Here is a 14593-nt window from a genome sequence, read left to right on the forward strand (position 1 = left end):
CGGTCGGGCTGCCCCCAGGCCTGGCGTGGGTAATCATCCCCAAGCCGTGGTCGTGGTCCCTGCTGGGCGGCCGCGTCACCTACAACTCGTGGCGAGTGTTCGTGGCGGTGTGCAGTCTCCCCAGCCTGCTGGCCGGCGGCCTCATGCTGTGCTTCGACGAGAGCCCCAAGTTCCTGGTGTCGCGCGGCAGGCTGGACGAGGCGCTGCAGGTCCTCCAGAACATGTACAGCGTCAACTCTGGCAGGCCGCCCGACACCTACCCGGTACGGCATTTGGTGACAGCTTTGAATATATATATACACTGTATAGAAGTCGCCAGCCCAGGTTAAAATTTCTAATACGGTTTTGAGGTAGTTGGTTAATTCACCGCCGCAATCGCCACCATCTCTAGGGCTTCGACTTGTGGTGGTCCCTAGCGGACAAGTGTCGAACTCTTCAAACACCCCTTCCCCCTCCCGTTGAACGACCTTGAGCTGCAGTGAATGATTGGTGGGGATGTGCGGGGGAATGACAGCGGGCGACAGTGCTGCGCTCTAACGTGTAAATAACAACTAAGACGATACAGGGCGTTACGGCAGCGCACTGCAGCGGTGAACTTCCCAAGCTGCTCATCATACGCTTCTGAAAAACGTAGAGTAAATCCTATCCACTCGCGACTTCTATATAGTATATATATTCAAAGGTGGGAGTTAGTTGCTGCTGCCATCTGTGGCGGATCACGTGAACCAAAGTTCTCAAAGACAAAGGGAAACTTATAATGTATCAACTGTTTTATGAATTTTAACAAGACGGGCAGTATTTTAATACAACTCATTGTCAAAAAAATAAACTGTGGTTTAGTTTTTTATTTTCCAAACCGGTTTCGCTTTTATCGAGGCAGTTTTATTATATAGTTTCAATGTACATCATTGGATATTCAACGTAGCTGCTCTTGCAGCGAATTCTAACGGCGGGTGTGGAAACTACTTGTGATTCGCGTTCAGAAATTTAGTTATAAACACAATTAGCGTATATTTATCACGCACGGCATTATTTCAAAGAAGTCTACGTTAAATTTCGTGTCCGAGTTTCGTATTATAGGTGTATTTGCAAAAAGGAGAACATTAAATTTACAGTTAAAATTTTTCTATATACTGTTCCTACAGTCAGACTTCGTCGGTGCCGTAATTGATATTTTTTAAATATATCTATCTAGTTTCATATATGGGTTCGTGTTTGTGTCGTTGTGTTTCCCAGATTATTAGCCTGTTTCGTCCAAGGTGGTTGTTTGTCTGTATTTTCTGTTATTGTTACAATCTGTCTCGCCGTTGTCAGCCCACCGTGCTCGCCTGTTCTGTAATTATATATATATATATATATATATATATATATATATATATATATATATATATATAATTCCTTCCTCTGAATTCACTGTGCTGTATTTTGAGTATTCGCCTTTTTTTGCCCATAATTGTAGTTTCTCCATGACATACAATGAAAACCAACAATGGCAAATGTTCATAAAAACTTTTACATCTATTAGGGGTCGTCCATTAATCACGTGATGTTTTTTTAGCAAATTTTTAACCCCCCTCCCCCCTAGTGATTTGTGGTGAGGTTTCAGACTTACCCCCCCCCCCCCAATAAATCACGAGTATTTTTTTGGTACAAAATATTTTTAAAAATTTCAGAATATTATCTTTAAATATAGGTATAATCTAATTTAATTGTGGAAAATTAAGCACAGTGATAAAAATGTCCAGACACACATTAAGGTTGCAGGTTTATTCTCACTGGCATAAAAATAATAAAGGAAAGGCTTATATGTGATATACGCATGTATTCGGCGCCAAAATCACAGTCTTACTGGCGACTGGCAAGCCGAGCCAGGTGGTTCATGTTGCGGCGGGCGGGGATATTGTTGCCTGGCTACGGCGAGACAAGGTCACGCGTCCCTTTTCGGTTAGTAGAAATCGCGCGAAAAAATAAATACACGTGATATCTCTCTACACTCCCCCCTCCCCTTTCGAGCCTCACGTGATTAATGGACGATCCCTTATGCCTACTGAAAGTATCATTCAGAGAACGTACTATTGAAAATGTTCACCTTAAATCACGAAGAATACAGTAAAAGATTATACAGGGCTATTGTTAGTCAACGTTTTCCACACTAAGGGTTTTTAAAATTATGACTTATTCTATCTAAAGCCCAATATTATGTCGTAAAAACCGGTCACTGCTAACTTACACCAATAAGACCACATTAGCAGGCCCTTCCTTTTAGCAGACTTAATTCCATCTTCGGACGTTTCGTAACTTATACGTTATCCATCCCCCCTCCCTAGCAGACTAGGTCTTATAGAACATCCTTGTAAATTTACGAGTATCAAGTTTATTTACTTCGAACATGATCAAGAAGAATCATCTTGAAGAAATTCAAAAAAATTGGTTGTCTGCAAAGTCGGTTTACGGACGATAGTTTAACGTGACAACGTCATAACAAAACATTGATGAAATGATTGCATACTTTTATGAATAAAATTGAATCATTTTTATTTTAATAATAAAAGAATAAATACTTGAAATTATACTAGTAATCAGATTTTTAAAATGCAAGAATAATTAACCTTTTTTGCCGAAATTTTTGTTGTAATAAGCAATGAAAACCACATTAACTTTTCACTTCACTTTATAAACAATCGACGAAACAGTTCACCTGTAGATGACTTGTAATTAATTTTAAAAACTGGCGTTTAGTTATAAAGTTTAATTATAATTATGAACACGTTTTCATATAAATAAACTGTAATCAAATATCTATTATCAATTATATGAATCACCATAATTTTTAGTCAATTGTAACATAACATATTATTGCTGCACTCGCCGACAGCGTAACAGAACACAGCGTAACGGAACAATGAGCGTTACGGAACAATGTGCGTGACGGGACACTTTTTCGTGCGTGCAGCCGGCGTTCATCGATTTATTAAACGTTGTCACGTCAAAAACCTTCAAAGGTTTTACATCTTCGAGTTGATATTCTACCTCAATTTCATCGCAACACAGAAACGAAAGCCGGAATCAGGTGCAGTTTCTGCGAATATCCGGTTACCTGGAATCATGAGGGATACTGCTTTCGTTTGAGATGCATTTATAGTTGGGAAGTGTCGACGATAACGCGGTCGTTAGAAAGGTAACACTCAACGAATCAAAAGAAAGAGGCGATGGGGATTGAATTGTTCTTGGCCCATCGTACACAGGAAAAAAATCTTCTTTACTTTTACAAAAGATTTCTTTGGAAACCAGTGGCCAAGAAATAGTTTGCATTACTACAAGAAACATACTGTAACTTTGTAGAACACATGGCTGTGGTATTTTTTCATATATGAAAAACTTTTATGAGTATTTCTTAACGAAAATTGGAACATAATTTTATATATTTAATGATGTTTCATTCAAGAATTGTTTAAACCATGGAAAATATAATCGTGTGTTCTATAGTTTTTTTTGTTGTATTATGCTTATTATGTATGTATTTAATACTGAAAAGCTATTCAGGGAACGGTTTACAAATAACAATTTGAGGTACTGGGACACCACACAGCATAAATACACGGGTAAGACTCTGAAACCAGTATTACTGCGAACATTTTTTTGTAGTACAGTTGTTTTTTTATTTAAATGTACACATTTACAAATATCTGTAATTTTACATGAATATTTATGTATTTTTTTTCAACCAATCTACAGTGTGGTGTATGAAATGCATTTTATTTGATTTTTCTGTAGTTTTATTCGAATCGAATCAGGACGTAAGTTTGCGTAAAACACGTGTAACTCTGTATTTCAGGTAAAATACCTCCAACTGGACCGAGTTCAGAACAAGCCATCAAGCAAACTCTACGATTATAATCCATCGTCTAGCAAAATATTCATTCTTCTCGAGTCTGGGTGGAAACAAGTGAAGCCACTCTTCAAATTCCCCCACATAATGAGTGCTGTCCTCGTGTTCTCTATACAGTTCGGGTCTATGTTCAGGTAAGTCATATTTCTCACTTGTATTATTCGCGTGTTTATTACGCATTTTAGCAGCGTAGTTTATTCTACAAAGTTACCGCAAATAAAATGCTCTCAGAACCCCTTAAGATGACATGTATTTTCACAGTGAAACATTAAATGCTTTATATCAACCCGAAAGAACTGGTGGGGGAAATAGAGAGCAACCCGAGAAAACCCGACAGCTGATGGCAACATCCACCATGTTTCCTAACTGCGGAAAATTCTGCTTCGAACCCGTCGGGAATCGAACCCGTATCGCCTTGGTGGAAGGCGGGCTCCCTTTCAAACAGTAATAGATGTTGTGAAGTATTTTGTAATAATCGTTTAAAAATAGTAACTTGAAATATGTTACGAGCTTCTCCTATATAAATGCAGTGGCGACCCTAGACTTTGCAGGGCAGTGGGCTACTTACTTTTTGGGTTCCTAATATATTGGAGAGGAACCTCACGTAGGGTTCAGGGGTTTTCGGTGTCACTCCCACGAAAAATATGACAAATAAACCTCTTTAAAATAGTTTTTTTTTTCCTTTCTAACCTTGAAATTAAAATCCCGACGATGGTTTTACTAGTTTATCTTGAGAAATTTTGATATTATTTACTGATAAATTATACTCGGTATTGGTTTTATAAATTCCGACAAATTAAATATTTGGAAGTTTAAAAAAAAAAATATATGGAAATCTATAAGTATCGATAAGCACATTATATTACACGCTAATAACAATTTCAATCTTCCTTATTCCATAATGCCCATAATTTTTGCGCAGAAAAATTGACGTAAAAATGAAAAGGGTAGGCGCTATTTCTCGACTTAAACGTCACTTGACGGCCCTTGGTTGTATGTAACAACTTTCGCGAATGCTTAGGAGAGCTATTTATTTAATTTTAGGGAATAAGAACAACATCAGGGATAGTGATTTAACTAACGTCTACCGGTAGGCCTGCAACATTAAGAACATCGTCTATTGCTGAAATTTCCATTACAAACATATATTCTGGCATTAATGATGGAGAAATAATGTTGCCGCATTGTTAGGTCGCCATTCTACGTGTTAGAGCTCCATTTGTCAACGCACCATTTACAAACAGCTAGATTTTTATTAAGTGTACCTGATTTAGAATATCATTTAAGGGGCCAGCCTCGTCAGGGGAATATTTGTTTCAGTTAGGTAGGATGATAAGCGCGACACTCGCTAGTTCTTCTAGCGTGACATCGCCTCTAATCGCAATGCCTTGAACTGCTCTGCAGTGTTCACGTCGTCCATAGGACAACTGTGAAATTTGAGCTGCGACTGTAACATTATATGGCGGAGAAATGAAGAAAAATGTGTAACGCAAGTTCCTCAAGTGCTTTCAAGAATTCGTACCATTTGTTTTAGCCTTAAAAATTGCTCTGAGGACACACGCCTTTTAGTCATTTTTAATCTTCTGAAAATACAGTTTAAAACTTAATCCGTAAACGAAACTACTTATTGGCCCTGCTCGAACTCTTAAATGATTTTCTTTAACAGGCCCCATTGGGAAATCTTGAGTGGTTTTCAAACCGCGTTGTTTTTCCTGAAGCTCTGCACACTATATGTGTGCCCGGGTTTCGTCTAAAACGTGTATTTTTTGGACAGTGGAAAAGTCTAAAACGGGTGTTTTCCCTGACAATGTTAGGTATGGAAATTCCAACACACAGTATTTAAGTGGTAGAGGGACGTTCAGGGGACATGTATCATTAATATGCAATCTTAAAATGATAGGGTCACGGCTACAGGTTTAATAGAGGTGCGTTGCCGACGAGAAAACTGCGCGCCAGATCTGAGCCTTGCGCTTAGAGGCGAAGATGCGTGTGATGAGCGAGCTAGTGTCGCCCTTAGAGTCTCCGAGCTTTTAGAACTCATGTGCCTGACCAGGGCCCGTACCTTAATTTATGCATACAGTTTATGCTTATTTGGGAATAAGTTTGTTATGACGGTCACCAATAACTGTATTACTTAAAATTTTCAGCTTAAACACAATTCGCCTGTGGATGCCCCAGATGTTCTTCATAATGGAGGAATTCGACAAGCTGCAGGACAACTCCACGGACGGATCTCTGGACCACTTCTCCCTGTGCGAGATGGTGGACTTCTCCGAGCAGCTGGCTCTGAACCATTCCATGATACCCTACGCGGTCGAGGAGCCTTGCTCCGTGGTACGTCATCGGCCCTGGCTTAGAGGGGGCCTGATGTCCTGATGTTTGGGGTTAGTGGCTTTACCACACGCCCCCTCCCCTTTTTGGCCTTTATAAAAGCTTCCCAGAAACAATGGGAAATCCAGATATATTTGAAAATAAAACTCTTTAAATCAAAGTTTTTAAGCCAACCATAAAAATTTAAATTTTTATCTATGTTTGTGCTAATTTGTTTGAATCGCAATGGTTCAAAAATCAATAAATAAATATAAATTTAGCGTTATCAAAATCCGAATAAATAACGTTTACGTAATGTAATGCATAGGGTTATACAATTTAATAACGAAAATTTTAGCTTCACAGTTGCATCGGTGTAGTAAAATAGCTGGCGCGAGGCACTGGGACTGGTCCTGGAATGCAAAGTCATTTCTGTGTTCTATGAATCATACTCATACAAGTATGTAGGACTTAATTAATGAATTCCAAAGTTCCATTGGGGAAAATATTAATGGGAAAACGTTTGGCACAATCATTTATTTTCTAATATAGATTTTCTCCCAAAGAAAGTTAGAATAATCATAATAAATTGAAAACAAGTCAAAGGTTAATGCTAAATTTTAGCAAAAGACAAGTTTGAATTTGATTTCACAAGACCTAGAAAAGTGTCTCGGTGGTAAAACACCGAATTCGCATTTCTTTACCACAATATTCAACTATTTAACTTTGTGGTTTATCCAACATCATTAACATGTTTTAGCTTACAATTAGCACAATTTACCACACATCTCCGTTGATTTTCTTCTAGCTAACATCTCGAAGAAAAAAACATTCGCTCATAATTTACTCAGTGTTTGTTCTAAAAAATTAATAATTAAAATAGTTGAACCCCTAATTATGAATAATATTCTTTGCACTATAATTAAATCTGCAATGTAAGCTTCCGTGGCTCGAGTCCCCAACCGCTTCTTGGCTTAAGGATTGAAGGTACTTTCATAAAACATTTTGACGTAACCGACGTTTTGGCATGCCTCGTTGCAACCATCTTAAATGGCGATTACTATGTTGGAAGATTATATTTTATGAGGATTAACGTCTCATCTCTAAATTATTCTACAATGATAATTTGAAATGATCTTTTTGTTCATGGTAGTTATCATCATCAACTGCTTACATCCTGCAGCCGGGTCAGCAAAGTCAAATGCCTCCATCTTCCTCCTCTCTCCCGCGCTCCTTTAACTGTCCGTAGCTCCCACTTTTTCCTTGGTCTTCATTCTTTGTGGCGGGTATTATTAAATCGTTAGATACATAATTTCTTAATGTTAAACTTACACAGGAAAGACAAAAGTCTGTGAAGTTCTTAATTTCATTTATCTGAAGTGACACAATTTGAGATGTACTATAAGGTGTGCATATTTGTGGTCGCAAAACATCAATTTTTCCATGAGTGATTCAAGAGTATTAAAACAATAAACAAATTCCTCACATCAACGTAAAAACGCACTTAGAATGTAGTGATATATACTCACTAAATCTTGTTACTATAAATAGCCTCAAATTCTGGGGTTTCAGTGCTTGGTGTGAATAGTACCAGAATATTTAACGAAAACAGTTCAATCGGCATAGTTCGTGTATGCTCGTGTCTTTTCGGCTTTCTCAAGTAAGTGTTTCGTCAAGCCGTATGTACGGCAAACAAGCTCTTGCTTGAGCATGCAGTTTTCATGAAGCTCGTCTTGTTCGCGGACTATGAAACATGGAGATTGAAATCGCTGCCTTGAGAAACAAGACCGTCTTCGTCAAGACGGTCTCAATACATTGCTCAAGATGCGACTATAAATACCAGCCCTAGTGTCCTAGGTCTTGATTGAAAGTCGCGGTGTGAAGCCTGGACACGCTGGTTGCAGAACGTGGTCAAAAGCCAGATGTACCTGAACTCTGTGATCGTCGGCCTGGTCACAGGCGCCGTCTACCTGTGCGCCGGAGCTCTGATCAACACCATGGGGAGGAAGAGACTCTTGAGTGAGTTATCACGCTCGACTACTTCTGCCCTCTTACACGCTCTAGTAAGCGGAAGGGCTTTTTCATGCACTTGATTTTTTTTTATTACAGGCTTAGTCAAACAGTTGGTTCTCTGGGTGAGTATTTGCAGACTTGGTAGAGTATTCATTTGTTCAATGTGATAGCTCCGTTTAAGATTAAATTGGTACTGTCTCAACAATATTCTCAAGTGATTCAAAGGCAACGGTAAAACTATTAAACCAGATAAAATTTTGTTTACTTTAAAGTACGTCATATTATCTTGTTCTATCTGTTGCCTTAAATTCATTTAAAGATCTTAGATTGAATTTTTTTTTTTTCACGTTTAAGCTTTTATGGTATGAAATGTAAAGGGTTTTGTACGGTTCCGTAATCAAATTATATACGGTATTTGTCTGATATAAAAGTTTTTATTTAAAAAATAATTTCATAGCTTTCCTCTCAAACTTGACATAAAATCTGTTTTACGGCAAATAAATGTGCAGACGCGTTATTTATGTAATGCTTGGTTAGAAGGTATAGTAAAGTGTGCTTGTTAATAAGCTATACCATAAACATATTGCTTTTTGAAACGATTATTTTAATAAGTATTTACATAAATTTTAGGTTATTTTGGCACATAATAAGAAATACATTTACGTAATATGTAGCCTAGTAAAATTATATACATGTTCATATTAAAACGTTTAATTTCATGCCATGCATGAATATTAACATACAGAAATATACTTACTAAATAATTTAATTTCGGCCACAAGCAAGGTTCACTTCGCACGAAAAAGTCTTTTCATTGCGTGAGAAACGCAAGTCTATAATTATTTTACTAATGTCTTGCTTAAAATTGCAAGTAATTTGCGTATTTAAAGAGAATATGAATGGCATAAAATAATTTTGGTGAAGATATTGTGGTGGTTAAAAAAATGAACTATGGAATATAGGAAGAAAAAAAGGTTTTAGCATAAAATACATGACATGTAACAAGCGTTACAAAATAATGAAATATTAAAATAATGACTATTTGAATTACAATTTATACGCACACTTACAGCATGCAGCTAGAGACCCGAAAAGTTATCTACATTATTTGGAGAGAGACTGGTCTGCATACAATAATTATACATTTGACCTGAGTTCTCATTGGAGCGTAGGTAGTTTTTTTCCCGCCCCAAAGAAAAAAGAGACAATTAACAACATTACCTGTGATTGGGGCATTTGAATTTTGTACTCCGGCGGGAAGGTAAATGAGACAGCAGTCAATGGGAAACAAACACTCAACTTATTTGTGTACAAAAGTTTGGCTTCATTCCTGGAACCAGAGAAATAACGCGAAGTTCTCAGGTCTCTACATAAAATGGGGAATTGAAGCCAGTTGGACGAAAATTTCTCAGATGGTTTTTGTGATTCAGCGAGTTGAACCTCGCCGCGAAAGAGCCTTTCCCGCCAACGTCCTGGCTCCTGCTGTCTCCGCAGGCCGTGGACTGCTCGGTGGCCGCGGCGTTGCCAAACTGAACGGAAGAATAACAACCGAAACACACCAAATTAGTTTCAACGGTTTTCATGCCATAGCAATGTTCTGACGTTAAAAATTTATAATTTTCCTACCCAAAGATCGAGATCACAAATTTTGATTTTCTAAGACTACTTCACATGTATATTAACATTGTTGTTACAGTTGTAATTATTTCCCCCTCCCCTACAAAAAAAACACTATCAAACGCAAGTGATTACAAAGGATAACATATCTGTATCCGCCAGTCACTAACTTCAGGAATTCTAATATATTATATAGTATGCTTTAACGAAGGAAAAATAAAAAAAGATAAAAAAAATTGTGTTGGCTTGAAACCTGTGCAAATAAAGATGGCGCTTTTCGGTTCTGTCTCTCCATAATAACACTCCGGCTTATTCCTAAATATGGCCACGGTTGTGCTATTCACACAATCCACTTTTTTCTTCTGATAGTTGGGATTTACATTTAAGTGCGCATACGTATTTAGTAGATATTCACAACGAAAACATATGGTCCAAAAAAAAGTTAGCTAGTCTTTTAGTAAACGCCACAGATGTTTTACATCTAACCTTGGTAACGAGCAAATTTATGTGTTCTCATTAATTTCAAAATACACTTATAATACGAGACTCGGACACGAAATTTAACATAGAATCCTTTAAAATAATGTCGTGCGTGATAAATGTACGCAATTTGTGTTTTCAACTAAATTTCTAGCCGCGAATTACACGTAGTTTCCGCACCCACCGCTAGAATTTTCTGTCGGAGCAGCTGAGTCGACTATTTAATCATTTAACAAGGAAAAATTTTGAACTAAATGATGAAACGGCACCGATAAAAGCAAAAATGTTTTGAAAAATTAGTAAACCCTGGCTTTGGATCTGATTTTCGACAAGAAATTATATGAAAAATACTACCAATTTTGCTAAAGTTCATTGAACAGTTAATTTTATATAGTTTCCCTTTGTCTTTATGAACTTTGGTTCGCACCATCTGCCACAAATGACAGTACCGTGGTTGTTACGTAGCTATTTCCGTTACTTTACTTTCGTCGCATTGACGAAATTACTTCCACCTAATACCGAGAGCTAAGATGTTACACATACAAAAAGTAGGTTATTGAGGTTGCATCTGGAAAAGTGCCAATTGTTATAAATAAGTGCCTGGCTAGAAACATTATACATCACGTACATATAGACTAGTGAGTAGAGTAGCTGGTTACATCCGAGTGCACGGTTCTAGGGCAAGCAGTGAAGTTAGACATTTTATTTTTTTTAAAATCTGGATTTTGTATTGTATTTCTAAGGAGATTATATAATCAACAGAGTTAATGAGAAAAATTCCAGAAAAATTAAAATTTTTAAGACTTCCGATGAGAAAAAAAAATTACAGCTAAATGAGAAACTTTCCTTGATAGGAAAAACCATTGCGTAATCTGGTAAAATGTATACATCTAAGCTCACCAGACTTCACGTTTGTAGCTTCTAACCAAGTCGTGGGTATAATGTTTGCATATTTTTAGATTATATAAACACAGCATGGAACCTTTTGGGTGCTTTCATAAACCATGAAAAATATGTGAAATCATCCTTATGTTAAATTATGTTAAACATATTTTATATAAATATTTCGCAAGTTATGCTAAGGTGTCGTGTATGTGAACAATTTTTAAAAACTATTTGTTTCAAAATACAGAAAATTCTAATAGAACATGAATATTAATTAATATTGACTTTTTTTTTTCAGTTGTTGGCTTCGTTTCTTCTACAATATGCGCAGCGTATATTTATTGGTCCCGCAATACCAACATTACAATCGCAGTGATTTCTGTGTTCCTTGCTGCGTCTTCTGTAACAGGGAAAGCGGTTGTCAGCGTGGTGGTAGACCTGTTTCCTACAAGTCTCAGGTAAGAATATATTTCCATATAATACGAATAATTAACTGGGCCTACTAATCTTCAGAACATTTTCTACCATCCATGCCTATGCTTCAATCATGCGAGCTATAGAAGAATAAATTAATAAGTTTTCTTAAAAATTAAAATTTTACTTGGTTTAATTTTTAAGGAAGTATTTATTTGTGGTTATCGGCTACCCCGAAATTACTCATTTATTTTGCAGCGCAGTTGGAACCGAAGTGATTTGAAACCCATTGTTTCATTGGAAAAGACTATCCGAAATTTTTTATGGGAGAAGGTCCAATCATAAACTTGCTCATCGGCGTACAGGTTAAGTTTATAATTCTTAAGTTTTTCAATCGTAACCCCATCTTTATACCTACAGATGTTATTTAATTACATAAGGCTATAATAGGAAAAAAAATTACTTGTTTTAAAAATTTAGAAAATTCTAAACAAACGTAGGACTACAGTTGTTTACTCCTATATAATATTATCATCATTTGCTGGAACTAAAAATCTGGTTTGCTTGTTTGGTAAATAGTTCATTCATTAATGCACATGTCATTACAGTTCCGGTAACATTTCGTTAACCCTTTAAGGTTAGTCTTATTTATACACATCTGGTTTCCTGCATTACGGTCACCTTTTTGTTCTAGGGCGATGGCTGTCAGCTTGACCATGATGTTCGGGAGATCAGGATCTTTGATAGGAAATCTTATTTTTCCTGCGCTTCTAGACTTAAACTGCAGCATTCCATTTTTCCTAGTCAGTGGCATTACTCTGTGTAAGTACAGTTCACGTTCAGCAACATTTGATAATATTCGTAGAAACCGACTTTACATAATTTTTAAAGTTGTTACTTTCCTTTGTGTTTTTTTTATTAATGGTGGGTAGGCACTATATCAGTCCAAATATATTTAAGAGGGAGTTAATGAGTATTCTTATAGTCCTTAATATTACTTATTCAACGCAAACACAGTTCTAGCTAACATAATAAAACTCTGATCTACGTCACAACCCATTCACTAAAATTGCTTTTAAATAAACACTTTTCACGGCGTTTTAGATTTGTGGTATTAGTGCCTGCCATCTTGTTTTTTTTTTTGTTTTTTTTCCAAATGTCAAGACACAGGTTGCGGTTAAACATCCGTATTGTCTTTTATCTCCAGGCATATCATAGGACTTCGTTTTGGGCACTTGTTGAAGTCAACATTCGTGAAAAGAGCATAATTACGACAGTTGTAGTCGTAGTATCCCTGAGGTTCCAGGCCGTGACTTGTTATGCCAGAAATTTGAATAGATAACACAAAATTTAACTTACAGCAGAAATAAGGCAAATCCGAGATGGCGGAGGCAAATTACCTCTGTGCTCTGGAGGCCGTCGATGTAGGGAGATTATCTTCATCTCAGTACGTAAGACTATCGCCTTCACGCACCCAACGAAAGTTGGAAACACTTTTGACTAAGGCATACTCGATAATATCGATTATATTGATAACTCGATAACTTGACAACACTGAAATATCTTCTTAGATTCATATTACGACAAACGCACAGTGCAAAAAAAAAAAAAAAGAGAGAGAGATAAATAGGGAGAGATTCTGAGAGTAAGGAGGATGGAGGTGATATTTATACAGTCGTTCACCCAAAATTATTTGAATACCGATAATATTTTAGATTTTTTGTGATCACACATACATTTTTTGTTACGTTTTGACAGTGAATTAAACTACTTTAAATGGCCAATTTGTCAAATTCAAGATGTAAAATTAGTTATTCTATAAAATGACATCAGGCAATAGCTCTAACTAATATTAATATTAAATGAATGATTCTAAAAATATTGCCAAATAAACAATATCACACAAACTATATACAACACGTATTGTATTTCATAAAATCGTTATATAATTTTTATATGGTTTAATGTATCAACGTAAGTGATATGCTTATGGTAGTTAGGATAGATATAGAAATAACTCAATAGTATTGTTGTATAACCAGCCCAATTATTGTCTACATTCAACTTTATTTTTTCTCCCAAAATAAAATATACTAATATTTTACTTTTATAAACACGAGAAAATAATAACTTGCAAACCAATTTCAATCATATAAATTTATAAAAAAAAAATTTTTTAATGACTACAACTATGAAAAATGTATAGCAAACGAACATCAAATGTTTGACAGGAACGTAATGGACCCAAATTATTGACACATACTGTATTTGGGTGTATGTAAATCTCTTGTGCATGTCTTATGTTTTTATTTTTGTGTTTCAGTTTGTTCGTGCTTAAGTTCCTTGTTGCCAATACGCATAGGAAAGAATTCCAGCTGAACAGTCATAGAAAATCAACCAGCACATTTAACAGTTACAGCATTATGAAGATTTTTTGCTTAAAATTATTTGTGTTCGTCGTTTTTGTGCAAATTTGTAACTAACTAGGCTAACTAAAGAGTTACAAATGTATGTGAGTTATTTATATTAAACGACAGTCGATTAAATTAAATCAGTATTTAAAATTACGAGTTTTGTGTGGAATTATTTCACGGGTAATTGTCTTTTTTTTGTGGTCAATGTTCAGCGTACAATTATTATTTAAAGTAATACATCACCCAATCAGTTGGTCAAACTTTTCATACATTTTACAAATATATATATATATATATATATATATATATATATATATATATATATTATGTTCAAAACTGGGCATTCTGTCCAATTTAAGATACTGGTTGTTTGATTTAGACCGCATATATCTGTAAATGGACCACCTAGATATTGAGCTACATATTTTTTCACCGGTGTAACAATGTGTCATTCAACCGGCTTCTGTGCCGGATTGGAGATAAGGTAAAAATGGGTTTTGATGGTCGTTACTCAAAGAGAGTTTCCTCAGCGGTGGTAACTAACGCTAATGCCTAGGGACCGGAAAAATTC

The 14593-nt window shown here is 36.1% G+C and overlaps 1 protein-coding gene across 2 annotated transcripts in view; it reads left to right on the forward strand.

The window, feature by feature from the left end:
• LOC134533122 (synaptic vesicle glycoprotein 2C-like) overlaps positions 1-14175 on the forward strand; it is a 28152-nt gene extending 13977 nt beyond the window's left edge. Inside the window, exons 7-13 of one of the 2 annotated variants that reach the window (XM_063370393.1) lie at positions 19-263; positions 3836-4023; positions 6037-6223; positions 8104-8218; positions 11493-11652; positions 12303-12430; positions 13932-14175. In XM_063370393.1, coding sequence (XP_063226463.1) covers positions 19-263; positions 3836-4023; positions 6037-6223; positions 8104-8218; positions 11493-11652; positions 12303-12430; positions 13932-13987 — 1079 coding nt within the window. In that variant the 3' untranslated portion in view covers positions 13988-14175. Of the gene's footprint in view, positions 1-18; positions 264-3835; positions 4024-6036; positions 6224-8103; positions 8219-11492; positions 11653-12302 lie in introns of both variants that reach the window. The other variant, XM_063370392.1, reaches the window with a different exon arrangement.
• The last annotated feature ends 418 nt before the right edge of the window (positions 14176-14593 follow it).

Source organism: Bacillus rossius, chromosome 6 (assembly GCF_032445375.1).
Source record: "Bacillus rossius redtenbacheri isolate Brsri chromosome 6, Brsri_v3, whole genome shotgun sequence".
Classification (NCBI taxonomy): Eukaryota; Metazoa; Arthropoda; class Insecta; order Phasmatodea; family Bacillidae; genus Bacillus; species Bacillus rossius.